General features: G+C 38.9%; 3 protein-coding genes and 1 long non-coding RNA gene across 9 annotated transcripts; 1 reads left to right on the top strand and 3 right to left on the bottom strand.

Moving 5' to 3' along the window:
- Positions 1-139: 139 nt before the first annotated feature.
- On the bottom strand, positions 140-1,499 carry LOC116210485. The gene has a single exon (XM_031544362.1). It carries the CDS (start codon positions 1,045-1,047, stop codon positions 301-303), a length of 747 nt encoding a protein of 248 aa, XP_031400222.1. The 5' UTR covers positions 1,048-1,499; the 3' UTR covers positions 140-300.
- Positions 1,500-3,541: 2,042 nt separating this feature from the next.
- Positions 3,542-4,424, bottom strand: LOC116210108. Its single transcript, XR_004157420.1, has 2 exons — positions 4,330-4,424; positions 3,542-4,117 (listed from the first exon to the last, which is right to left on the bottom strand). It is a non-coding gene; the product is annotated as an uncharacterized LOC116210108 (long non-coding RNA).
- A 1,893-nt stretch (positions 4,425-6,317) lies between these two features.
- Positions 6,318-13,658, top strand: LOC116212494 (sister chromatid cohesion protein SCC4). 2 transcript variants are annotated; one of them, XM_031547131.1, is made up of 12 exons: positions 6,318-7,006; positions 7,205-7,346; positions 7,460-7,576; positions 7,675-8,152; positions 9,204-9,242; positions 9,430-9,551; positions 9,927-10,022; positions 10,197-10,286; positions 10,409-10,533; positions 12,482-12,687; positions 12,979-13,103; positions 13,191-13,658. In XM_031547131.1, exons 1-12 carry the CDS (start codon positions 6,630-6,632, stop codon positions 13,383-13,385), a joined length of 2,112 nt encoding a protein of 703 aa, XP_031402991.1. In that variant the 5' UTR covers positions 6,318-6,629; the 3' UTR covers positions 13,386-13,658. The 2 variants fall into 2 exon arrangements, with proteins under 2 accessions (XP_031402991.1, XP_031402990.1); XM_031547130.1 differs by having other exon boundaries at positions 6,319-7,006; positions 9,876-10,022.
- A 1,874-nt stretch (positions 13,659-15,532) lies between these two features.
- Positions 15,533-21,290, bottom strand: LOC116212495 (glycerophosphodiester phosphodiesterase GDPD4). Of its 5 annotated transcripts, none has more exons than XM_031547133.1 (10): positions 21,112-21,287; positions 20,640-21,000; positions 20,417-20,503; positions 19,999-20,096; positions 19,582-19,642; positions 18,471-18,551; positions 18,189-18,281; positions 17,237-17,326; positions 16,152-16,354; positions 15,533-15,812 (listed from the first exon to the last, which is right to left on the bottom strand). In XM_031547133.1, exons 2-10 carry the CDS (start codon positions 20,799-20,801, stop codon positions 15,650-15,652), a joined length of 1,038 nt encoding a protein of 345 aa, XP_031402993.1. In that variant the 5' UTR covers positions 20,802-21,000; positions 21,112-21,287; the 3' UTR covers positions 15,533-15,649. The 5 variants fall into 5 exon arrangements, with proteins under 5 accessions (XP_031402993.1, XP_031402995.1, XP_031402996.1 ...); XM_031547135.1 differs by having other exon boundaries at positions 16,227-16,354; positions 21,112-21,280; XM_031547136.1 differs by lacking the exon at positions 17,237-17,326 and having other exon boundaries at positions 21,112-21,290.
- Positions 21,291-25,442: the final 4,152 nt, after the last annotated feature.

Here is a 25,442-nt window from a genome sequence, read left to right on the forward strand (position 1 = left end):
AATCCGAGCCTTGCCTAATAGGATATTAGGAACTATTTTTTTGCTAAATATAGGATATTAGGAACTTATTATTTGATATTCTCTCTCTTCTTAGTCGCATATCGGATTGGCATTGTACTTGGATCCCTCAGGAAGAAAATCATCATGCTCACGGCTTTAGCCTCCTAGCTTTTGTGTTGAATTTTGATTGCCTCTCGACGTATGGTGGTTATCCTTATAACAATGTCTTTAGTACCACTTAATAAATAAAGTCTTGAATTATCCAAAATAAAAAATAAAAAAACTAGCGAAGAAAGCGGCCTATGATGCAAAGAGTCGGATGTTGCATCTTGTGGGCTGCTCCACATCAATCTGGGATTGCAGCACGTTAGAGCATCGTATTTGGAACGGCAACCCCTGCAACTTGAGTATATCTCCAGCATAAAAGCCCAAACTACCATGTAAGCCCACATCCACACTCATCTTCCTGCTCTTCGCATCCGATTCTAGCATCTGTGCATCATCTGTGTCTACCTTGGCTCCGAGTAAGGTGGCGGTTACTTTCAGCGAGGTGGAATTCCTGGGGCTCTGGGAGAATCCATCCAGTTGAATATTCTGGCCCAACTGGATGTTATTAGACGAAACGTAAGCCAATAAGGAGTGGTATGAAATCCCAACCTTGTCGTTCTTGTTGGTCATATTGAGGAACACATTGGCTGTTGCGTTAAGGAGGGAGTAGGACTCGGAATCGAAGTGGCGGACTCCCAGCTTGGAAAAGGAGAAGCTCTGGACGCGTATATCAGGCAACTCGGACTGTAGGAAGGACAAAAATGACACTCCAAGGACGACAATGACTAGCAGGAATGCTAACACGCACAGGCATGCACCTGCACAACATGTGAAGCAGCATGGACGTCCTGATTCGTCTTGATGATCTTTCTTCTTTCTCTGGTCATCACGCTGATGATGTTGGTACTGGGGGGGGAGAGGGATTTCAGAGAAGGCAACTTGGCGGGGTGACTTGGGCTGCCTGCCCGTGTGAGGAGCTGATGCTTCCAAGTCCGCCATTTTCAATTGATCAACTGATATTGACCATAAATCGACCGACTACCCCACCGAGCGACGCACTCTCTCAGGTGGCTCGGAGGGCTGTGGTCGGCAGAGGAAAAGCGAGGAGAGGAGAGACGTTGGTACGTACAAATGATATTTCCACCACCTGCCTTGACTAGTTTTGGATGTACGGCGCCCTGTGGTAGAGGGGACGTTTCCGTACAATCCCCCGGCCCGACCCTGGCTTCAAGCCTTGCCAGAAAGATAGAAAAGCAAAACGACATATATATGGGGACGAGGTGTTTGTTAGAAAGAATTAAGGCAGGCCGCAAACTATAATAAGTAATCCTTCCCCAGCTAGTCGTCGTTTCCTGCTATTTGCTAGCTAGTCAAATATCGTATCGTTCACCCAAAAAAAAAAAATAATAATAAAATAATATATATCTATATATATATATATCGTATCGTGGGTTTTATATGCATTAATTGTGGGTGCAGGATGCTATGGCCTGGCAAATTCGTCACCGACCGATCGACCACACAGATCTTTTTTCATCCATCAGACTCAGATTCTGAATCAGATTGCACATTCCATTCTTGAAGTGATTTTATAGTTTTCCATTCTCGGAGTGAAGTTTTGCTGGCTCCGCCTGTCAGTCAAATTAACTCTTTTTTTTTGCTTGGATATCAAACTAACTCTTAATTAAAATAAAACAGCTTGCTTCCTTCTTTCTTTATTTTTCGGGCAAAAGCTTGCTTCCATCTTAACCAGTTAATTGTTCCATTTCGTTTATAATAATAGGAAGTGACAGCGGTGCGTTGCCGCGGGTCAAAAGTTATTTTCCTCAATTAACTCCAAAAATATAAAATCAATACAATTAATTTTAATTTTTATCCCTTATAAAAATTGATTTTGAGTTGTCACAATCACGTAATATTAAAATTTCACCTTATCAAATATTATGTGTTTTAATTATTTATTATTCAATACTCAACATTTGGAAGCTGGATTAGGTTTGGAAGCCCATCACATGGAATTAATTAAATGGGTTCAAATACGTGCACAACGTATTAAATTTGCGCTCTTATACCATCTGAGAATTTGAGATATAACAACCTTCTAATCTAAAAAATTAACCTTGTTAAATATGTTGTGATTTAATTATTTATGATTTAATAAAGATAATAATCGAATTATCTTTAAAAAATATATAGTAGTTGTGGATTTTAATGGTGCGTTTGGTTTCAGAGTTATAGTAACTTTGATTTTGATTGTGAAAAATTACAAATGATTGTGTAGTGTGTTGAGTTAAAGTTAAAATTTTCGACTTGGAAAATATGTATTTTTATTGTGTGGTGTGTTAAGTTAAAGTTAAAATTAAAATTTTTGTAATTTTAATTGCGAAACCAAATGGAGTATCAGCATGTGATTGATTTAAAAAGAGGATTAGATCCCACTGTTTATCAAGCTATATCATCAGACTTGATTTAATTTATATAAACGTTATTATATTTATATAAGTTCTTCTTGACTTTAATTTTTTAATGGTTTCACTTACTATTTACGCACTCTTCCTAAGTATCTTGTATCTTATAAAATTAATACACTTAATTAATAAGTACGCGGTCAATTTTAATGTACCATCCATCAACATTATAAAAAAAGGAAAAATTATACTATATTGCATTTTTTTTTACCTTTTTCACGAGGTAGTACATTTGGATTCATTTAGTATATAAAAGGATGAAAAAGTGCTTTGGTTAGATTCGTATTAGTTAGTGATCCCAGTGAATTTTTTCTTTCGTGAGTAATTTTTGACTCTAATCCTACAGAAGCACACCATAAATTTTAAAATTTTTCATCACATAATACAATGTCAACATTTCATTAAAAATTCGAAGGAAAGTTAACATGACACCCTGACTTTGCACATGTATGAATTTGGTTGGACCGAAACAATTAAATAAAATAAAAATTAAAAGAGAAAACTATATCATATAACCCTATAGCACTATTTTTTAACCTGTTTTTTACAAGGTAGCACAATTCCTTTCACCACGAAAATTTCAATGGTTTGTTTGGTTTTAAAGTAAGATTTTTAAATACTACTTTGAAACCAAACGCAGTATAAAATTTTCATCCGATAGCACGCTGTCAGTTTTTTTTATCCAAAGTTGGACGAAAGTCGATTTGGCCCCTAACTCAGTATATGCAATACTGGCAGGCCCAAACAATTTAAGAAAATACAAATTAAAAAAAATGGAAACCTCACATTAGTGTTTAGAGAAGGTGATAGGAATGCCCTACCAGCCGCCCACCCCTCGATTTGAGAGATACCAGTCGAAATAGTGGACGATCTCGATTGGATGTGGGGGGCCAGTGGGGCCGCACACACCACTTGATCGAGATGGCAGACTCAGCTCATGATATATAATATAGAGTAAATTAATGATTTGATCCTCAAGATATGAAGTTATATTAAATATGATCTTAATTAATTTTTTACATTAATTTTGATAATGATGGACTAAATTTACATCAAATGGAACTTTTTATCAATTTTTCGTTAAAAATTAGACGAAAAAAAATATTTTATTTTTTTAAATTCTTTAATGAAGTATTGTATGATTTAATATAATCTGATAAACTAAAAGACAAATCTTAAAAAAAAAAAATCTTTGACAAATGAGGACAGAGAGAAGAGGGATGGGAGGAGCTCCGGAGGCGCACGAGCTGCAGAAGGCGGCAAGGAAGCGGACCACGCGCTCGGAAGCAGGGGCACGGCGCTGGAAGTCGAAGAGAGGAGCTAGGGTTTTGGTGAAGGCGGAGAAGAAATGGGGGTGAGACTGAGAGAGGAGGGCGGAGAGGTCCTCGAGCTTGCGGTTATGGGTGGTAGAGGAGGTTCGAGTCTCGTCGAGGATCTTGCCGATTTTCTGGTCCAATTGGTTATGCTTCCGAGCTTCTCTGTCGTCCATGCTTCTTCTTCTTCCCACCCTCCCTATTCTCTGTGTTCATTCTTCTTCTCCTCCTCCCTCACCAGAAGCAGCTGCTGTTGCTCCACTGAAACCGAAATTTAGTCTCGAACACCTACAATCGATAGAGAGAAAGACTGAGAGCGCTTTGGCAGTAATCAATCGATGGAGAGAAAGAAAGAGAGTCGCTTTTGTCTGTGTTCATTCTTCATCTTCCTTGCTTCGATTTACAGACAAAATCGAGGGAAAGAAGAAAGGGAGCCCAGGAGCGTGTCTGTGTCATCCGAGGGCTTTGGTTCTGCCACGGTCTGGTACAGGCGGCCTCACCGGACATGGGACGTTACAGGCTAGGTTGATAGGGGGGCGGTGGTCCACGGGGTTGCCCCCATGTTGAGAGAAATCCAATGGATTTATAAGAGTTCGGGTATCACAATCTATTGGCTCGAGCTTTTGGGTTGGAGATGGGCCCAATCGCTTATAGGTCTAATGGATATTTTATATGGTATTAGAGCGGGTTATGCTTTCGCGCGCATGTTTGTGGGTTTACATCACGCCATTTAAAAGTCTCTTTGTTGATAGGCAGCCGAAGTGCGCCCATATTTGGCCCGAGTGTGGAACTCGTGGTCTCTTTGAAATCTGAGTGCGGAGAGAAAACCCGTCTCGTCTTAGTCATGTCCAATCGTGGCTTCATTGTCAATTGTCGTCCCCCCCTCCTCCTGAGCACGGAAGTCCAGTCCCGGCTCGTAGTTAGTTCTTGAGGGCGGGTTGCTCTAGTCCACGTGGCACGTGTAGGGGAATGTCAAAGCCACACGTTGTCACGTGAGGGCGGGTGTTGAGAGTAAAAATCCCACACGGAAAAACTAAGAAGAATTCAATGGGTTTATAAGAGATCAGGTATCACAATCTATCAGCTCGAGCAACCCGTCCTCAAAAACTAACTACGAGCCGGGACTGGACTTCCCTACACCTTCTCCCTCTCTCTTTCTCAGTCATTTTTGCATAAGGATTTTCAGATATCTTTTTTATTTTTTATGAGATTAAATAATATAATACATTGTTAAAGAATAAAAAGAATCACAAAAGGAATTAAAAAATAACTTTTAATATTTTCTGTCCTTTTTTTAACGGAACACTGGCGGAAGATTCATTTGATGTGCATTTAATTTGTCAGAATTGGTTAAATTTGATGTAAAAAATTTTTTGAGATTAAATTTGATATAATTTACTTATCGAGGATCAAATCATTAATTTACCCTATGATATATGCCTGACAATTCCACGTAATGCCTGAATTCTTATTCCCGATATTTGGTCATGTATGCGTCAGGTCATTATTGATTATTGGGCTTTTGGGCAAAATTATCAAATTATTTACATAAAATTGACGGAAAATCTGAGTTCATTATATCTTTATCAATCGATTTCCTTGGCGTCAGGAGAAAAAAGTGCTATAGTACTTTGCAATAATTTGGTGAAGTTATGAAAATCATCTTTCTTTTTTATTTTTGGCAACTTAAAAAAATCAAAAGCACATAAAAGTTGATGGATCATCACACTTGGCTCGCTCAGTTCCGTCGCAGCAGTGTACTACTTTCAAAACACAACTTCTAGTTAATGCTCTTTCGACCAAATTAGTTTATCCAAATGCACTTTCACAGCGCCAGAGGCTCAGAGCTATTCAACTCGATCTTAAGACTGAAGTGCCTCAGATACCGCATGCAATTTCAATGGATCCAATCTCACAAATGCACTTTGGGCCAATTTACCATCTCCAGATGCGCTTTCACAGTGCCAAAGGAATCTGGCCATACTCTCAAACTCAAAGCTTGAATCATCCAAGATAAGTAGGCAATATCTTTATCCTCCCTTCCCTCAGTTACCCTCATATCCATTCCAAAGAAAGCATTTATGTCAATGGCTTGACCGACTGGAACACCAAGGCTTGTCGTCATCATCTCATCAAAGATTGGTCAGAAAATCATCCCGTCGGGCTTGTGATCCTTCACTGAGCCCGGTTCTCTTTCCAGGCCCGATGTAGGCCACTTCTCATTCAGAGCCGTTCTCATCGTCTACTGTCCATAACTGACCAAAACCTTTGGCAAAAGGTCTTCTCGATTTCTCCTCGCACAACTTTGAGCAAGTCCTCAGGACGAGTCTCCCGGCTGGTTCTGGCCCATAGCCAGTGGGCCCCCGTCGACTCTGTCTGCATTTGATGAAGTTGAAACCCATCCCAGCCCATCCCAGCTATAGCAGTCCACGAAGAGACAGCATCAGCCCAAACCCACTCCCTCTTCTCCTCCTCCTCCCGTTCGAGTCTTCCCCGAGTCCCCCATACACAAGAAGGAAGGGGGAAAAGAAGACGAGAGAAGAGAAGAGAAAAGAAAAGAAACTCTGGTCCTTGTTGCTGTTCTCAGTCTTCGCTCCTCAGGGTTGAGGGAGACGGTCGGTAAGGGACAACAAATCCGGTAAAGGACCTCCCCAGCAGTTGCAGAAAAGAGGTGAGACTTGCGGCAAGATAGTCCGGAGCACGAGGGCGTTGATCTGATTTAGAGTAGTCAGTGCAGCAGTTGGAGTAGGCTTGGTGCGGTGGGAGAGAGAGAGAGGAGAAATGAGAAGCTAAGCAGAAAATGGAAGAGGTGGCGGAGGGACTTTGGTCACTGGCGGATCACGAAGAGAAGAAGGGGGAAATCGGCAGGGCCATTAAGTGTTTGGAGGCGATATGCCAGAGCACGGTGTCGTTCCTGCCCATCATAGAGGTGAAGACGCGACTCCGCATCGCAACCCTGCTCCTCAAGCACACCCACAACGTGAATCAGGCCAAGTCTCACCTGGAGCGCTCCCACCTCCTCCTCAAGTCCATCCCTTCCTGCTTCGACCTCAAGTGTAGGGCCTTCAGCCTCCTCAGCCAGTGTTACCATCTCGTGGGCGCCATTTCTTCGCAGAAGCACATCCTGACCCGCGCACTCGACCTCATTGCTTCTGCTGCTGCCGCTGCCGCCGACCAGTTAAGAGTCTTTTTCCCTTAGCATCCGCTCCTTTTCCTTTTATAATTTCTTCTCCCGAAAATGAAAAGAGAAGGTTCGGTGGTTTCAAAGGGAAAATTCAAGGTCTGTTGTTTCATTTCATTCAACTTCAGCTTCTTTGATTGTCCCCTTTATGTCTTTTCTAACCGGTCCGCTGCCTTCTTTTGTTAAACTTGGAGGCTGGAAGTGAAGCTATGGGCTTGCAACTTCTACTCGCAGCTTGCCAATGCTCTCATAATTGAGGGCGACTATCAGAGCTCGATATCTGCGCTAGAGCATGGACGACTCTCTGCCACTGAGCTGCGCTATCCGGAGCTGGAGGTCTGAATTTATGTCTTTATACTCAGCTTTTCTTTATTAACTTCAGTTTGCTGCAGTTCCGTTAAGTTAAATTCAGCGCCACATTTGCTGACCCTGTTCTAGTGTATACTCAGATGTTCTTCGTGACATCCACTCTTCATGTGCACCTGATGCAATGGGAGGACGAGAATGTGATTGCAAGTGCTGTCAGTAAATGCGATGAGGCCTGGGCCTCCATTCATCCTGAGAGAGTGAGTTACATCTTTTCCCAAACTATGTCATTCAATTTTAATGAAGAATCAGTCAGGGCTAAGTGTTGAACTATCTGATGAGTCATGAACCCTGACAGAGACCACAATGCCTTGGTTTGTTTTTCTACAATGAGCTGCTGCACATCTTCTATCGCCTGCGCATCTGTGACTACAAGAATGCTGCCCAGCATATCGACAGATTGGATGCGTCAATGAAGAATGAGTTGCAGCAGAGGCAGGAGCTTATGGAGGAACTCCAAGCTTTGAACCAGAGTCTCTCTAGCTCTGATCTGAGCCCCAGAGATAAATTGGCTCTGTCTGGAAAACAATCTCAGCTTCTAGAGCAGTTGAGAACAATGGCTGGTCAAGATTCTTTTGCACCAGGTAATAGTGGAACTGTCAAACAAGCATGGGGTGAGGGGCTTGAGTTGGCGCCATCCCCTATAAATGGAGAGTGGCTCCCTAGGAATGCTGTGTATGCACTTGTTGATCTTATGGTTGCCACTTTGGGACGTCCAAAAGGACTTTTTAAAGAATGCAGCAAAAGGATTCAATCTGGAATGCTTATCGTCCAAGGTAAGCTCTTCTCTAAGAGGCAGTTGTTGCGAATTTCGATTTTTGTGGCAAAGTGGCTGCATCCTTGACTTTGTTTCTTTTCATGGAACACTTATTTCAGCTGACAGTCCGACATGCTCTTTTCGTATGGTTGACAGCGACCAAGTTGAAGAAGTCCGATGTATTTTCTTTGTATATTAGAGATGGCCTTGGGTGGTTTCTTCTTTTTTGCACCTCCACCGCTGCACCCGTCCACCCCCTTTCCCTCACCCCCTGGCCCAAATATCCCGACGAAAGGCCCTTGAAAACATGCTGTCTATCTCTTTTCCCATTGTTAAATAAACAAAGTTTAGTGGTTAGCTGTATGATCTTTTGAGCTATCCTTCCAAGATGTAGCTGCACTGCTACAGGAGGATTCTTATCTCTATCTCAGCCGCCCATGTTTCCTCTCCCTAGGATATTGATGCTTCACCTCCACTATTCTTGCCTTGTATTTCTGACATCTGAGATCTATTCCAAATTTCTTGGGTGATAGTGATGTGGTGGTCTCTGGATTAAGCTGCCTAGTTAGTGAGAGCTGCCACTAGCTTACTAAGCAAAATTAATTGAGGGCTGCCAAACATCATTTATGAAGTCATATGTTTCTCAGATGACAAACTATCGAGTATAGCCGACAAAGAAATTAAACAACATCCCGCTATATGAGGGAATAACCAACCACAATGTAGCAATCTCTTTTGGAGTGTTTCTATTTTCCCTCATTTTAGGCTGAATGATGTTTTTGAGCCTTTTTGGCTGTGTTTCAAGATGTGGAAATAGAGACTGCCTGGTATTGTTATATCTGGAAGCAGCTGCCTTCTTCTTTGTCAAGAACACTTGTCTTCCCATTAGTGTGCTCAGAATACAGTTTTATTCATCAGAAGTAACGTGGCACTAATATAATGTCAAGAAAGCTCATGCGATATGACTCCGATAAACTTTACATAGGATGCCTGCTGCTTGGTGCAGCTGTCCTTTATTTAGGCCTTAGGACTGGCTATGAAAGACATCTGATTAGTGCGATTCTTTGCAGAGGAGCTGATGAAGCTCGGTATAACAGACAATCTCAAAGGTCAGTTTCGCTTCTAAATGTCATCTCAAGTGCGAGATTTCCTATGTTCTTCCTCTTAATTCCAGGCTTTTATGGTTGAAATGTTGTTCAAGAGAGGTGGATTTGCAACACTGCCATCTAATTGTCACATCAAGTGGAATATTTCCTAATTCCTGGCTTTTCTTATGCTTGAAATGTTGTTCAACAGAGGTGGATTTGCAACACTCTGCTATCTGGATGGCTGGTGTTTATCTAATGCTTCTTATGCAGTTCCTAGAAAACAAAGTGGCGGTGGAGCTTACACGATCTGAATTTGTTGGAGCACAAGAGGTTGCTTCTGTGCCTGTATTTTTGTGTGATATATATTGCATTAACTACTATTGTTTCTTTTTGGCACTTTTACATGTTATGTTATGTCAAACTTGGATCTTAACTTGTCTTTTCAGGTCCTCTATTTACTGTAGTTTTGCCATCATTGTCCTAGCCTTCTGCCAAATATAATTAGCCATTGTTCATTGATCCATGTTCTATTTAGTCAAGAAAAGCCAGCTACATCTATCTCTCTCTCTCTCTCTCTCTCTATTTTTTTTCTGGCTCCCTGGTTAATTGTACTTTGTGTATTGGAAATGCTAAAGTAGCGTCTCTAATTTGCAGGCTTTGGTGGAAATGAGAAAATGGTTCACTCGCTTTCCAACTATATTGCAGGCTTGTGAGAGCATTATTGAGATGCTTAGAGGTCAATATGCGCATTCTGTTGGCTGTTATAGTGAAGCTGCCTTTCATTACATTGAAGCAGCAAAGGTTTGTAATTACAACTTCATTCTGGCGTTAGATACTAGCTCCAATCTTCTTGGTAATTCCATGTGGCTGATTGCTTAGGAATTGCTATTGGCATTGTACTAGTTAGCATATGCTACAAATTTCTCCAATTGTTTTTAATTTTTGCCAATTGTTGCATGGATGCTGAGTATTCAGCTAACAGAGAGCAAATCTACGCGAGCAATCAGCCAGGTTTATGCAGCCATCTCTTACATTTGTATTGGTGATGCTGACTCATCTTCACTGGTAAGATGATCCATCTATTGAAGGGCAATTTTTTGTTCTTGACAAATTATGTATTACTCTGGTTGCCTCTTTTTTGAATTATAAGACAGGATTACCTTCTCAAAACAGTATTTCCTGTACAGGCACTTGATTTAATTGGGCCTATCTATAGAACAATAGATTCCTTTGTTGGAGTTCGCGAGAAGACTTGCATCCTTTTTGCTTATGGACTTTTGTTGATGAAACAACATGATCTACAGGAAGCAAGGTCAATCTTTGAGCCAATGAATTCTTTACTTCTAACAGAACTCTGTTGTTGACTTAACGTTGGCATCTAGACATGGAATTGTAATAGAGCAAGGAAGTCTGAGTAAAATCCATAGTATATAAGGTAGCGTAGGACTGGAACATTTATCATGCATTAAATGTTTCAATATAAATAATAATTTTATTTTCTAAAAATGGTTAATCGACTTTAATTTCCTTTTTCTAGGAAATGCTTCATTTAAAAAGATGTTGGAACTTATATAATTTGTTATAGTAGAAGTTCACTCTTAAAAATGCTATGGAGAGATGTAAGTCGGGCTTTTGCTTTTATTTTATAATTGTAGCAATTTAAGTATATGAATATTATATATATATATATAACATCGATTCATGTGCCAATTAGTAATTATTGTGTATTAATCTATATATTTTTTTCTTTTTATAATTTTTATATAAGAATTTAAAGCATAAATTTATGTATATGTGAATGATTAGTTGAGTATATATATAGATATATATATGATAACTAGCTTTGGACCCGGCATCTCACGGCGTCATCCTATTAAAATTGAAACCATCTCACTTTGTCACGTCATCAAAATTCTAAGTTTCCTATTTTGTCACATCAATAATATCTTTTAGATTTTTTGTAATTTTTAAAATATTATTTGAACATAAAGTTTTCCACAGTAAAGCTTTCCCCTATTGATATAACAATATTCTGTACATGATATGTTAAATATAACCCATTACTGAATAGTTGCGTTATAAGATTGTGAATTTTTAATTGGACAACTATATGATTTAATTTTGAACTAGTTTATTATTGTACACTTTATATAGTTATAGTTATACATGGAATATTCTGCTATTTTATAGAAATAACATGACAGTTGATTTCACATCAATTATGTTATTACGTGGGGAATTTCCATTCAGAGGAATATGTACCTGCTACCTGAAATAACAAAATTTTATCCTTGCAATTGCGTAAGCAAAGCGTGGGACTCACCTAGTTTTCGTTAACATCTGTCTTTAAATTTCTAGAAGTTACATTTCTATAATTACTTAATAATGTACATATTGATTAGAGTAAAGTTGATTTCAGAAAAGTGCGTTACATACGATCTATCTGTTTATCCTAGTTTAACCAAAATGAATATATCTATTTTCGTATATTTATCTATATTTGCATTTTTATTGATATTTTTCATATGAATCTATATTCATCTAAAAATTAAAATAGAATTACTGGATACATGATAATTGGTTTAATAAAGCAAACATGCTTTTTTGCGATTGGAAATACATTCTATTCATAAGAATAATACTATTTAAAAGAATTAATCGTATTTTTCTCATAATTGTGTTTTTTCATTCGTAAATTTTATAATCTTAAATTATGCATAGAATTTTAATTTGCTCTTGAAGTTACTGGAATACGATTATAGAAATAAGAAATGGTTCAATTATAATTCTGGACTTTTAGAATTTCTTTCATACAAAATTGAACAGAATAAAACACATAAAAGACTCATGCACTGCACAGGTCAAAGGCTAGAAGCATCATGTTTGTCATTTCCCAGCTGTCGATTTTGATGGCAGTTTCTATGAACCTTGTTCTTTGGAACTCAATTCTTGGAGTAACAACCGGATAAATCTTTTGGATTGACATCCTAAGGGTCTCATGTAAATATGCATGACATGTTGAATTGGCTACTGATGGTTGTAAGGTGGGGAATATAGATACACAGGGTTAGCAGCAGAAGGGAAACCAACATCCACCCACCCCCTTACCCCCACCCGGTAAAAAAAACCCCACAGGAAAGTATTTTAAAAAAAATAAAAAAGGTCTCTTTATCTCATGCCACATCACCTGGAATGCATCTTTGTCTCTATCTCTGTTGTGCGCGTGCGTTTGCTGAACTATTTTGCTAGGTATCTTGCAGGAATCGGTTGGCCAGGGGCCTGCAGATGACACATGCACATCTGGGGAATCTTCAACTTGTTGCACAATATTTGACTATTCTGGGAAGTTTAGCACTTGCCTTGCATGATACAGTGCAAGCCAGAGAAATCTTAAGATCTGCCCTTACCTTAGCAAAGAAGTTGTATGATATTCCAACACAGATTTGGGTATTGTCTGTCCTAACAGGTAAATATTATCCATTTTATTGAGATAGACATGAATTACATACTTCTTTACCAAGCTAATTTCAGTTTATGCATGTGTGACCTCCATATGGCTTGGTCTTTTCTTCATGAGGAGCAAGTTGTATTGCTTTCCGACTTGTGAAGCCAATCCATAGCTTGGCTTTTGGATGACTCTATGTTGGAATATCTTAGGAAGGATGTTAATGGCCGTCTTGTGGGAATAGTCTGCATATGGTAAGATTAGAATTCTGGTGCGGTTGATTGGAGTCTCTGTTGGTAATGTTTCATGCAGCCCTGTATCAAGAAGTAGGGGAAAAAGGAAATGAAATGGAGAATGCTGAATACCATAGGAAAAAGGCGGGTGATCTGCAGAAGAGACTTGCTGATGCTCATTCATCTATCCACCATATTGAACTGGTGAAAAATCTCCTCCATGGATGTGCTTGTAATCCAGTGTCGCTGTGATAATTATTTTAATATTTATTCTATTCATTGGATAAACAGGTCGACAAAGTGAAAGTTGAAGCTATGCAATTCCAAGACCTTGATATGAAGCGTCTTCTTGGTGGTCCATCCATGAGGGCAAATCTTGACATTCCTGAATCTGTTGGTCTATCGGCTCCAGCCCCTAATACATATACTTCGAGGCTGGTGGACTTGGACTTGGATACAGGAAGACGCACAAAAAGAAAATATTAGTTGGAACTCTACTTTCTTTTCCTTCCACCTATATGGTGGAATGTTCATGGTCAAACTACATACGATATCAGCACTATCAACAACAATTTACCATGTTGTAATTCATGTAGGTATAGATAGATGTAATATCTAATTTGTGTATATGTAAATCTGCGAAACATGTTACTGGAATAGGCATTACAAGGTTCTTGGTTTCCGGTGCTAGGCTCTGCTAGCCGTATTGTTTTCAGTAACCTGACACGATTAGCGATCACAGTAAGTAGTTCAGTTTGAGTTCAGGCTTACGAGCAAAGTCTAGATTTTATCCAGATATATCAGCTGTTAAATTGCCCCTCCCTCCCCCAGTTTGGAGATCTCACAATTAAGACAGTATTTTGTAAATACGTAATTATTTTGAATATATTTACTATTTCCTCATCTTCCAAAGTCCTGCAACGAGCGCAATGTTCGTTTTTAGTTGCCATCACGTTCGCGTTTAGTTGCCGTCGTTGAGTGAGGTTGCCTGTGGGTGTGGACCGTGTGCTGGCCACCGGATTGCCCTATAGGTCTTTCCCACAGCATCCCCTGCTCTCTCCCAAACCTGGGGAAGCGCAGAGTTTTTTTTTTTTTGGTAAGATTCTTTTCTGAAAGAAAATAACATTAAATAGAAAAATGTTAACATGGTATGTCCGAGAAGAATTAAAAATCATTAAATGAATGAGAAAAGGGAGGTTTCAGTGCTCTCTATCTAATTATGGCATACATATGGAAGGATTTAAATGTACATTTACGCAATTTATGTGATGTAAAAAATGGGTTGAGAATCTAATTGACATATCACTCATCTATTAAAAATCAATTCATTAATTCACTCTTTTATCTTATTTTTTTCGTTTACGCCGATCTCTTGCTGGCGAGATATGGCCACGACAAAAGGCAATCATTTGAAAACTAGAAGAAAAGGTGACGGGCATTTTTGGTTATCTGATAAGGCCAATCAGAATTAAAAAGGAAAAAAAATGTCTTTTGATTCCCCATGAGCGCCGGGGCCATTCTTTCTTGTCAAATTTAACTGTGTTGCCCCCTTTTTCTTTGGTATTACAATTACACCAACTTCCTGAAGGATATATATTGCTTATAAAATTTATTTTCCTAGCTACCACGACTTTCATACATGATGTTGTATTTATAATATCCGTATATATTTCGTGAATTATTGTATAGTTATGTACTTGCCATATGCATCAAGATTGTACCCACTAGTCACTATAATTATCTACAATTATTTTCAACAGTCGCTTAATACTTTTTCTAAAGATATACCAAACACCTTAATAACTTTAATAAATCGGCAATTATTTTTTAACAATTATATTTCAACATTTCTCTTTTAGAGACACCACTGCTAAACCAAGCCTAAGCTGCACACCACCACCGCGCATAAGGCCTTGAGTTCAGGGTATTTGCAAAGCCGGAGGAAAGGGAGAATTAGAATTGTGAACCCCCCCAAAATTGCAACCAAACTTGGGAACTGGAATTAGCCCGGAATGGGAATCCCAATTCCACGGAACCAAATTCCCCCGAGATATGAGGCAGGCTCAGTTCCCACTTCCTGCCCCTTCTACCTGCCCACTACCTTTTTAATTTTTAATTTTTAATTTTTTTTACCCTCTTGTCCCAAAGTAAATCAAGCTGTTCTTCCGCAGTTTATCTTCTTGAGAAAATAGGCTAAAATATCCTCGAGAGATAGAAAGTTACAGACGGATCGTCTGACGTGACTTTTTATATAATTTTTTCGTCTGATGTGCCTTTCTGACATGTTTAAAAATTTCAAAACAACTCAAATTTTCAAAATATTTATCTAAAGGGTAACAACTAAAATTACATCGAAATTAATTAAGAACTCAACTAGATCACTCCTCCCCGAGCTCTTACTTTGACTCGGATCTGGGCCTTGTGGTTTCACACGTGTTATGTAATTTGCGGCTCCACACCATATTTAGCAGTTAGAAGATAGAACTACATGGTGACAGAAAGAAAGAAAGAAGAATGACATATAAAGTCGTGCGAATAGCAATAATCCTCGTAGTTGAATCCTTGCCCCGTTTCATGTGTGAATGGTATGACAATTTATAGGCACAATCTTCAGAGGATATGATAATGCATCAGAGACGAAATATGGGAATTAATGATTCAATGATCAAGAAGTACTTGAATGTCAGGTGAGAACAGAATATATAGAACCATCATGTGCTGGAAGAAAAATCTCAAATCAACGATCAGACTTACAAAGTAAAACCTTCTTCAAGACACTGCGATTTGATACGCTGCATGAGTTGCTGAAGTAAAGTGGGGTTACTTGTAACAATACCATCCACACGCTCAAACATCACCCTCTGCATGGATTTGACGTCATCAACAGTCCACGCGTATACCTTCTTCCGACTCCTGTTAAAACCGGAAAAATTATAAAGCTTTTACCAAGTCTGTGACATGATTATAACCCATTTGCAATGCCATGTTGCATGATCACAGTTTCTGCATTCTGGCCAAACAAGACGAAAGAAAATGGCGCTGACAGTACAGATACCCCTCGTTACAATAAGTAATGTGTACTAGAATGTACTGATTAGAGATTAATAGCTAAGTACAGAGAAGTTTGTTACTTGTACTGCTAGGGGATTCCAGAAGGTTACCCCCATTACAGTGTGAAATTAGATCGAGATTTGACCGTCTGAGGCAAAAAAATTGGATTGTTTGGGCCAAGCTTGTCGGAGGAGAGACTACCCTAACAGAAGGTATGCCCCGCAAGAAGGCACAGTGATACTCAACGACAGTTCAGTTTGAAGATTTGAACTATACCCATGCAGAATACTCATAAGTTTTTTATCAATCAATGGATGATAAACACCAGCAACCCCAGCGCCTTTGACCCTCAATAAATTAGTCCTTCCTCTTGTAGAAGGCTCTTTCATAACAATGTAACCCACCTAGAAAAAGATAGAACATCGTAAGTATACTGAACATCGAAAGCTCACCTAGTTAAATAGGATAAATTTACAATAGTAAAAAAGTCCATTACAATGTTTAGGGGTGAGAGGAAGAAAAATATCATGGAAAGTATTTACATTAACACGAAGCACTTCAGCCATAAAGACAAAATAAAAAGAAAAAATTTCAGCACCAAGCACTTAAAATTGACAAGTACCATGACCATACATCATGTTTTAATACCAAGTGCCAGTTATGTGAATGTAGGGACGATGCATAACATGCATTCAACTCCTGCTATTTATATAAACAGGGGATCAGAAGGAAAAATTCCTAGAGATCAAAATTTAAAAAGTGCTGCTACCCACGCTTTAGGCAAGAAATAAATTCCCCGTAATCTACCCCAGAACTTTCCTAACTTTCTCACAGTGAAAACACTGAGAACTTGATTGCAATGAAAGAAATCCTCCTGATGCTTCAGCGATAGTTTCATGAGGATGACAAAAAACCTTTATAAGGTCGTAGCATTTCTGACTGCCCAGTATCGCTGTTTGGTGACAATGAGTAGTTAATTACTCTCATTCAATATTGACAAGACAGGAGGCTTAAAAGTTGGAGACGTGAGCGATTACAGCACCAACTATGTATTTAGCTTGGTTAAACATCAACCAAGTTTAGATTGCCTGGAAAGATTAGTCTTGACCTGACCAAGTAAAAAGCTACGCCACATATGTGAGTTTATAAGAAGTCCCGCCAGAAAATAACTTAAGTTCTGGGGTCGGATATGAATCGAGCCGATTATAGTGCCAACACAATTTTAAATTGAGCTCACTCACTGAATAAATTACACCCGCCCAAAAAAGTGAACGAGAAGCCCTTACCGACAAGTTTGATGACAATTTGATGACATCCCTTATTAAAGTATCACTTTTAGCCCACACAAGGCAGTTTGTACATGCTGTCTTAACTACCTGAAATTCAGAAGTAATTTTTTTAAGTATTTTGTGGCGAACCTACCTTGCGGGGATCTACTTCACATTTTACATCATACAGACAAAAATAAATTTATTCACTGGATTTATCAATGCATATAAAATACAGCTTAGCCAATGCATATAAGGGGAAAAAAGGCAGACCTTATAAGAAAATCTTACTATCCTTTCATCTGTCCAAATACATCAGCATTTGTTCATAAAGATAATTGCTTGAACTCATACATGCAAGCATAACTTATTAATCCACCCTTATCGATATTAAAAGAAAAAATCACCATGAATTTGGCCGACTACAGAAGGACAGAATGCATAAGTGAATGTCAGATTTCAACATTTCTAAAAGCTGGCAGCTTGAATTCAGGTATTCTGTTAATAAGAGAAACAAATGATTGTGTTCATGAGTAGTTTCCTCATCCTTTATAGTCATAAAGAAGAATTTCACATCTCAAGGATATTCTTGCCAATTCACAAGAATTGAGCAATCGCCATGTGTTATTATCAGCTCTCATACTTCTGGTTCTCAATACCAATATATATTTCTCAGTAAAATAAGGGTTTCAAAGATGAAAAGGTGATATCTTATGTGGGCAGCAGCGAGTTTAGGTGCACACAAGAGGATAGACCTCAATACTTGAGGATTTACTGCCATTACCCTCCAGAGTCCAGATGGCTATCTATCCATAGTCCATATTGTCATGCTTTTGCTCAACTAGGTAGCTTAAGAGAATTGTTTAATCTTTTCTTGACAAGAGAGCATCCATACCTTTCTATTACATACTGCAACCACTTAAAAAGAATTTCTGGGTAAAAGGGGCACAAACTATATCAGGACTATTACCACAGAGAGAATATCTTCCGCAAGTCCATCTTCAAATGACGGGGGACCAATTTTTGCATCAAGAATCACCTGATGAACTGATTTTGATATGAACTTAATGTCCATGAGAAACACAGTAGAAGACATTAATGGAGATTTCATATAGTGAAATAAACGAATGCGTAGGCTATGGGGAAGAAATTGTAAAAGAGAAACAAATCAGGCAATTGCATCCAACTTGAGAGATTCAGACAAATATATGCTGAAAGCACCATCTAAAAGCACGAAAGAAACCAGAAATACCATCAAAGCTTGTTCAAGTGTTGTAACTGTTACATCAACAAACTTCTCTGTATATTGATGAATCGGCTTGAGCTCCTTTATCTGTGATCACAAGCTAGAAATGCAAACTTAATAAGAGTTACCAAGATATATCATAGATTTTAGTAGTTGCAACATAAGGTTAGTAAAAAGAGAAGAATTTTCAATGTATGAAAGCTGGATTTCTCTTTATCTTTTTTTCATACAGTTTTCCTCGAACTTTTCCTGAAGCAGAACACTGTGTAATTCAGCATAATTGTTTTTTCAATTGAAAAGCTAACATCCCATTTCCAATGAGAGTTGTTTGAAAAGCTAATAGACTTGCAATCATCTAGCAAGCAAATATTACAGGTAAATCAGGTTGGTCATGAAATTTCATTAGAGTGACTGCGAATGTCGACGTGTTCATTAATAATTTTATTAGTATATGGGTTATAATAGCAATAGCAATTGGGTGATGCGCCCATTTGCAATATTAAATGAGTAAATTAAGACGATGTATTTACAGAAATCTCTCTATATGTTCTCTCACATCCTCTACCCCCAAAAACTGCCCCAGATCTCCGCCCTTCTTATTCTGCTGACTGTTCTTTCTTTCTGCTAACTCACCTATTCTTCCCTCCTCTGTCGTCTAATTCTCTGATTCCTTCCCTTAGCATTCCTTCAAAACCTCTTCTAAGAAAGTTCATGGCTTCAAGCCACAAATAAGGCAACCAGTAAAAAGGTATTGAGCGTGGAAGTTGGATACATTAAAGTCAACAAGCTTTTAGGATCCTAAATTCTAATTGAATCCTTACATAGTGAGGCTGAAAGATTTCTGTGTATGTCGTTCGAATACAGAATCTCTAAGTAGTTTTTCCAAATTGTCAATGTTCTCTATCTCTTCATCATCAATTAGGTTCATCAATAAGAGCTGTACCGAATATACATAACATTACTTACCAAAAAGGACAAAAGGATGTTCGAGGATTTATTTTGAAAAAAATTTTCAACATAGCACTAACAGTTGACCCACTTATACATGGTTGACTTGCACGAGCGAAGATCAAATAGAGGAGTGGGAGGAAAAAGATGATCACTTTGGGTTACTGACCTCTCTTGAAGTCAAGTGACCGACTCTAGAAGTTCTATCACCAGTTATACGCTGAAGATCCCTGCCATTTTCAGGTAAATAAGAACTGTAAGTATCATAATAATGATGAATGACAAGCAATGGGACCAATGAATTGACTCAATACTGCATTTGTGCAAACAGAATGTTCATCATTCTGGGAAATAGTTACACTTAATGATACAATTTGGTTACTGCAGAAGTCAACAGCTCGGTTCATTTCATACTTAAATTGCCATTGATGAATGGAAAGTTCAGACAATTTGTAGTACATTGTGCACACAAACGAAGAGAAGCATTCGCAGGATCAAGATAATAAATTATGGTTCTATGTATACTGAAAGATGCACACACAGGCAGAAAGCAATAAAGAAAGAGAAGAAACTAGCACTTTCTGACCTATCATGGAGAGCAAGCAAGATTCCGTCCGAAGATCGAGAGACATCAATCTCAATGCAGTCAACTTGAGAATGAAGAGCAGCATGAAATGCAGCCATCTGCAAGTAATACAAAAGAACCTCATCATCTATTGCGTTGGAAAATATTAATAGGCATTTAGGTAACGTGCAGTCCATATAGGCTGATCGTAGAGCACATTTTGGGACTTTTCCACTCAGTACTTATATATATATACACATGCAATATCTTTTCCTTCTTTTTTGCATCAAGTACAACCTTCAATCCCAAGTAGATGAAACACAGGCGCCTTCACAAAAATTTATATGGGGACAACTTCACAACAAAATTCAATTTTGAGATTTTCTTCCGACACAGACGATTTCCAGGGGAGTAGCAAAAGTATGATGTGGACGCCTACTGTATTGGCAAAGGCCTCGGTTGTATCACCACCGTGAGCACAAACAAGAGGTGGATCCCGTAGCCAAGCGCACCTTCTCAGTTGCGCCTATAAAGAGTAGATTTCAGATATTGCCGACTGTCAGTGAGTTTGAATTTAACAGGTGGCCGGTATGCAATCGATTACCCGCCAGACATAAGGTAATAAGCTATCGTAAATGATATGCAGGCAGATCGACAGAGACCTGATGTAAGCTACTGAGTCTGAAGTGGAGAAATAGTGGAGGAAGTAGGGCGATAAAGGCAAGGCATGCAATGAAAATGCGAAACGGCCTTCGCCTCGGGAATTTTACTTTCATCTGAAATCGCCTAAACCCAGCATTTTGTTGATGTCTCCTTACAAACATTGTAGATGGAGGATTAGCTCCAATGTCTGAAGATCCTTCCTCGTTGATTTGCTTGTAACAACCGCAAAATCCAGCAGCTATTCCATTAAGGTGCCTCACAGTTTGGATTCCAGTTTCATCAAGGGAAGGAGGTGATTTCCCAGGTGCCTTTGAGCTAATTATGATATAGGTGAGGGCCCCAATAGAAAATTTCCTGCAGCTGCTACCAACAAGGAGAATTTGCAAGAAAGATTTCAGTCCTCCTAGAATTGAATGAACTGCCGGCACTATGGACTACGATTCAGAGTAGAGAAATGAAGAAGAGACGGACAATTTTCACAAGAAAGACGGCGCTGCCGCTGCTCGTCTTTCGATTGGGGTGTAGAATTGTAGAACAAGGGGAGAGAACAGGAACGTTCTTCCGGAGAAAATTAACCACTGGGTCCCCGTAGGGGGTGAAAGTCGACTCGCAATTTCGTCCTGGACATATCATCTTCGTCCATGAGAAAAATATTACATCATCGTCGTCCCTTATCACAGGAACGAACTTTCGTTCCTGGACATATCATTTTCGTCCCTAGGCATATCAGTTCGGTCCTTAAGCACATTAATTCGGTCTTTAGCCACGTCAATTCGGCCATTTGTCACATCAATTTAATCCTTCGTCACATCAGTTTAGTCATTGATAACATAAAATCCATTCCTCCATCAAATCTATCGTTAATACTGGACAAAAAACAATGTATACATCAATATCATCTTTCTATGTAACTGTTCAATTTATCACTTAAATTTGAAATTACCTTAATTTATTCATTTTTTTGTTCCGTCTTTAATCACTCCCTCTCATCTCTCGCTCATAACTCTCGCTCTCTCTCTCCGCTTTCTCTCTCTCATAACTCCCTCAAGCGTGAGCGACGCGACACTATTTCTTCTTGGAGAAAGATCAGTTTCGCTCTCTCTTAGCTCTCTTTCTGTTTCGTCTTGATCATGGATGGAGACTTCAGATTTGTTCGCGAGCCAAGGTATGTCTATGGCTAACTCTCACAAGCTATTGTTTTGAGCGAAAAGATGACATTTTTGTTGGTGATGAGAACAAGCATTACAGTTTGGTTACTATGTCTATGTATTCTAATTTTGTGAGTTGGGACATTGATGTGACAAACAAAAAATGGGGATTTTTTTTCTAATTTTTGGTTTTCTATGGTCCGTGGCAGTGGAAGCACTTTTAGCACAGTGGATGTGGTTATGTATCATAGTGGAAAGTTTGTTGGAGACCCCATTTTGCGATATGAAAGTGGTGTTGTGGAAGTGAAGAAGGACGAAAACATAGGGCTTTTAGATATGCTTGGGAACATATATAGAACCAAACCCATTGTCTTATTTTAGGGTAAAATCTAATCTTTAGTGATTTGGATATTGGGCTTGAACCTCTAGCTAGTGATGATGATGCAAGATTATTGTTTAATATACTTGCAGAAGTTATTGAGCCCATAGAAAGGTTCATTTGTACTTTGAGCACAATGTAGCAGATGTCCTTGAAGAAATTTCCTTAGATGAGGTTAGAGAGCTCGAGAGAAAGAGAATGCAAGAGGAAGGTGATCAGGAAGAGGACACTACAGATGACAGCAGCTACAAGTTAGGACCGGATGACAATAATTCAAACGAGTTTGATGAGAGAAGAGTTGAGTCAGGTGGAGGTGAAGGAGTAGAAAGATCTGAAGGAGGAGTGCAAGGAGGTGAAGCAAGCACATAGTCTGGGAAGAGAATGAAGAGAAAGTCCAAGGATAAATTTAGCTATTCAACCTCCAAATCCATTAAGAAAAAAAGGATATAAGAGCGAAGGAAGGTTCAATGACAGGACTGCTGCTGAAAAGGAGAACATGTTTGTGGGTACTTTTAGCTGTGCACAGGAGATGGAATGAAGTACTGCAAATGGAACATACACAACTCCTGTTACATCCTCATTTGCTGCTGCTGGTGCATTTACATATGCTGCCAACCTTGAAGAAGAACAAATATGTGAGGGTTATAAAACAGATGAGATGAAGTCAATCCATGATGAAGATTAAGACAATGAGAATATAAGGTATCCATGTTTCAACCTAGAAGATGAAAGTATTGTTGTTATCACTAAATTAATGGAGTTTGAGAGTTTGGAGCAGTTCAAGAGTGTTGTGAGAGATTTGAATATTTTTATTGGGGGGAAGTTGATTTTGTGAAAAATGATAGTGAGAGGGCCAGGGCTCTGTGTGTTGAGAGGGATGTGGGCAGTAACGATAAGGGATGTCTTTGGGCCACATTATGCTTAGAAAACAAGGTAACTAAAGTCTTCCAAGCGAAGACTTTCTACAACACACATGTGCTAGAAGGATGACCAACAAGCTTGCAACAAGGGAGTGGATAACCCCTAAGTTGGTCTCACATCCAACCAGACATAATTGGACAGGTAGAATATGACTACATGATCCACATGTATGGAGTAAAGATGAATGATGCTATCGTATTTAGAGCTCTGAAATTGGCTCATGAAATCTGTGAAGGCCAAGAGAAGGAGCAATATGCAAAATTACGTGATTATGCTAATGAGCTATTAAAGAAAAATCATGGGTCAACTATTGGCTTGTAATTTACATTATACACTCATGAGTTTAGAATGTATATCTGTTTGGAAGCTTGCAAAATGGGCTTTTTGACTAGGTGTAGACTCATGATTGGCTTGGATGACCGCTTCCGAGTCAGGATAAGAACAACTCATTTTATGTGATGGCATACGATATTGTAGATTTGGTTTTTGGAAAACTTAGTGAATGGTCTGGGAGATCCAGTGGAAAAGGGATTCACTTTCATCTATGATAGACAAAGGGTAATCCATTGCTACAAGTTACTTGTCCTTCACATGGATATAATAATATCCTTTAGGTGCTTATGCTGGTAACTTATTTGCATTAATTCATTCATTTCTCATACAAGGACTAGATAATCCTTTGGAGTTAGTTTGTCATAGTGCACTACATATATATTGTTGCAGACAAATCTTTGCTAACTTCATAAAGAAATTTAACATCACAGAGTATGAAAGAACATTCTGGGTATATGCTAAGGAAATAACACAACATCATTTTGCTGAAGTTATGATGGTGTTTGAGAGGCTGAATAAGGGTGCTGCAAAGTGGCTGAATGACATCCCTACAGATAGATTGAGCATGTTAGCCTTTGATACTATGCGTAAGAATTAGGCAGTGACATCAAATTTGTGTGAGCAGTTCAATGGGACAATCTTCAAATATAGGGGTAAGCCCATGATTACGATACTTGAATGTGTAAGGATGTATATCGCTATCAAGATGGTGAAGACACAGGCTTTGATTGCCTAGAGCCAATGACCCTTCTGCAAACAAAGTCCAAATTAAGCTTGATAAACTACAGTAAAAGGCAATTTATTGGACTCCTCACTGGTCAAGGGATCCCAATAGGACAAAGTTTAAGGTAACTTGTCCTCCCCATTCAAAATGTGCTGTTGACTTAAGGAAATGATTTGCTCATGCATATCTTGGGAGTTGTTTGGCATTCCATGCGAGCATGTCCTTGCTTGCATCAACCAAAATGGTAAAAAAAACTAAACAATTTGTCCATAGGTGGCTAAATAAGGAGACCAATAACAAAATATACTCTAACTACATTAATCCTGTAGTGAGTGAGACAATTTGGAAGAGATTTGGCTTTGACCATATCCAACCTCCCATTGTGAAGAGAAAATCAGGCAAACAAAAGACTAAGGGAAAGAAGACATCAGAAGAAGATGCTAATCCTCACAAGATGAAAATGAAGCTTGGCCTTCTTAGGTGCTTGAGGTGCAAACACTTTAAACATAAGAAGAGTAGTTGCAAGGCCAACTTAGGTGATGGGGACTCAGCTGCTACTACTGAGGAAGCAAGGCCATATCATGTGCTAGGTGATGGGGACTCAGTTGCCGTAAGTGATGGTGCAAATAATGCATCAACTGCTTCTGCTGAGGAAGCTAGACAATCTCATGTGCTAGGTGATGGGGACTTAACTGCTGCAGGTGATGGTGTAAATGATGCATTAACTGCAGCTTAAGAAGAACATTTTAGTCCCATCCTACCTCAATTTGAACCTTAAACAGCACAACCCTCACAGACTGACTATTACACCACACGTAAACAAGTTCACTTTTTTTTTTAAAAAAAATTTAAGAATGACAATATTGAATGGATTAATTTGGTCCTCCTAATTTTATTTTGATTAATGTATAGAGTACCTGGAAATACTTTCCCTTTGTAGAAGACCTTGTCATCATGAAGGTCACCTTTTTAGGTGTAATTGCATTAAGACCACCTCCCGTGAGACCTAGCATGATACCTCATCCAAGAGCTCCTATTATAAGAGAAACCATTCAAGGTACCAGTGTAGGAATTGCTTAGAAGTTTGCAGCCTTCATGAATGCAGGAGCACCAAGTCTTCCTCAATGATGACAATTGGCTTTTTAGGCTTTTAGGGTTTTAGGGTTTTAGGGTTTTAGGGGTTTTAGGGTTTTAGGGTTTTAGGGTTTTAGGGTTTTAGGGTTTTAGGGTTTTAGGGTTTTAGGGTTTTAGGGTTTTCAGGGTTTTAGGGTTTTAGGGTTTTAGGGTTTCAGGGTTT

This window comes from Punica granatum, chromosome 6 (assembly GCF_007655135.1).
Source record: "Punica granatum isolate Tunisia-2019 chromosome 6, ASM765513v2, whole genome shotgun sequence".
Taxonomy (NCBI): Eukaryota; Viridiplantae; Streptophyta; class Magnoliopsida; order Myrtales; family Lythraceae; genus Punica; species Punica granatum.

Excerpts from the sequence above, each read along its gene's own strand:
- LOC116212495 (XM_031547133.1), bottom strand. The coding sequence starts at position 20,801 with ATGTTTGTAAGGAGACATCAACAAAATGCTGGGTTTAGGCGATTTCAG. Across the intron at positions 20,097-20,416 it reads CCGAGGCCTTTGCCAATACA|ATGGCTGCATTTCATGCTGC; the intron begins GTAGGCGTCCAC and ends TATTACTTGCAG. Across the intron at positions 17,327-18,188 it reads CGGAAGATATTCTCTCTGTG|GTAGTTAAGACAGCATGTAC; the intron begins GTAATAGTCCTG and ends TCTGAATTTCAG.
- LOC116212494 (XM_031547130.1), top strand. The coding sequence starts at position 6,630 with ATGGAAGAGGTGGCGGAGGGACTTTGGTCACTGGCGGATCACGAAGAG. Across the intron at positions 7,007-7,204 it reads GCTGCCGCTGCCGCCGACCA|GCTGGAAGTGAAGCTATGGG; the intron begins GTTAAGAGTCTT and ends TTAAACTTGGAG. Across the intron at positions 9,243-9,429 it reads TATAACAGACAATCTCAAAG|AGGTGGATTTGCAACACTCT; the intron begins GTCAGTTTCGCT and ends GTTGTTCAACAG.
- LOC116210485 (XM_031544362.1), bottom strand. The coding sequence starts at position 1,047 with ATGGCGGACTTGGAAGCATCAGCTCCTCACACGGGCAGGCAGCCCAAG.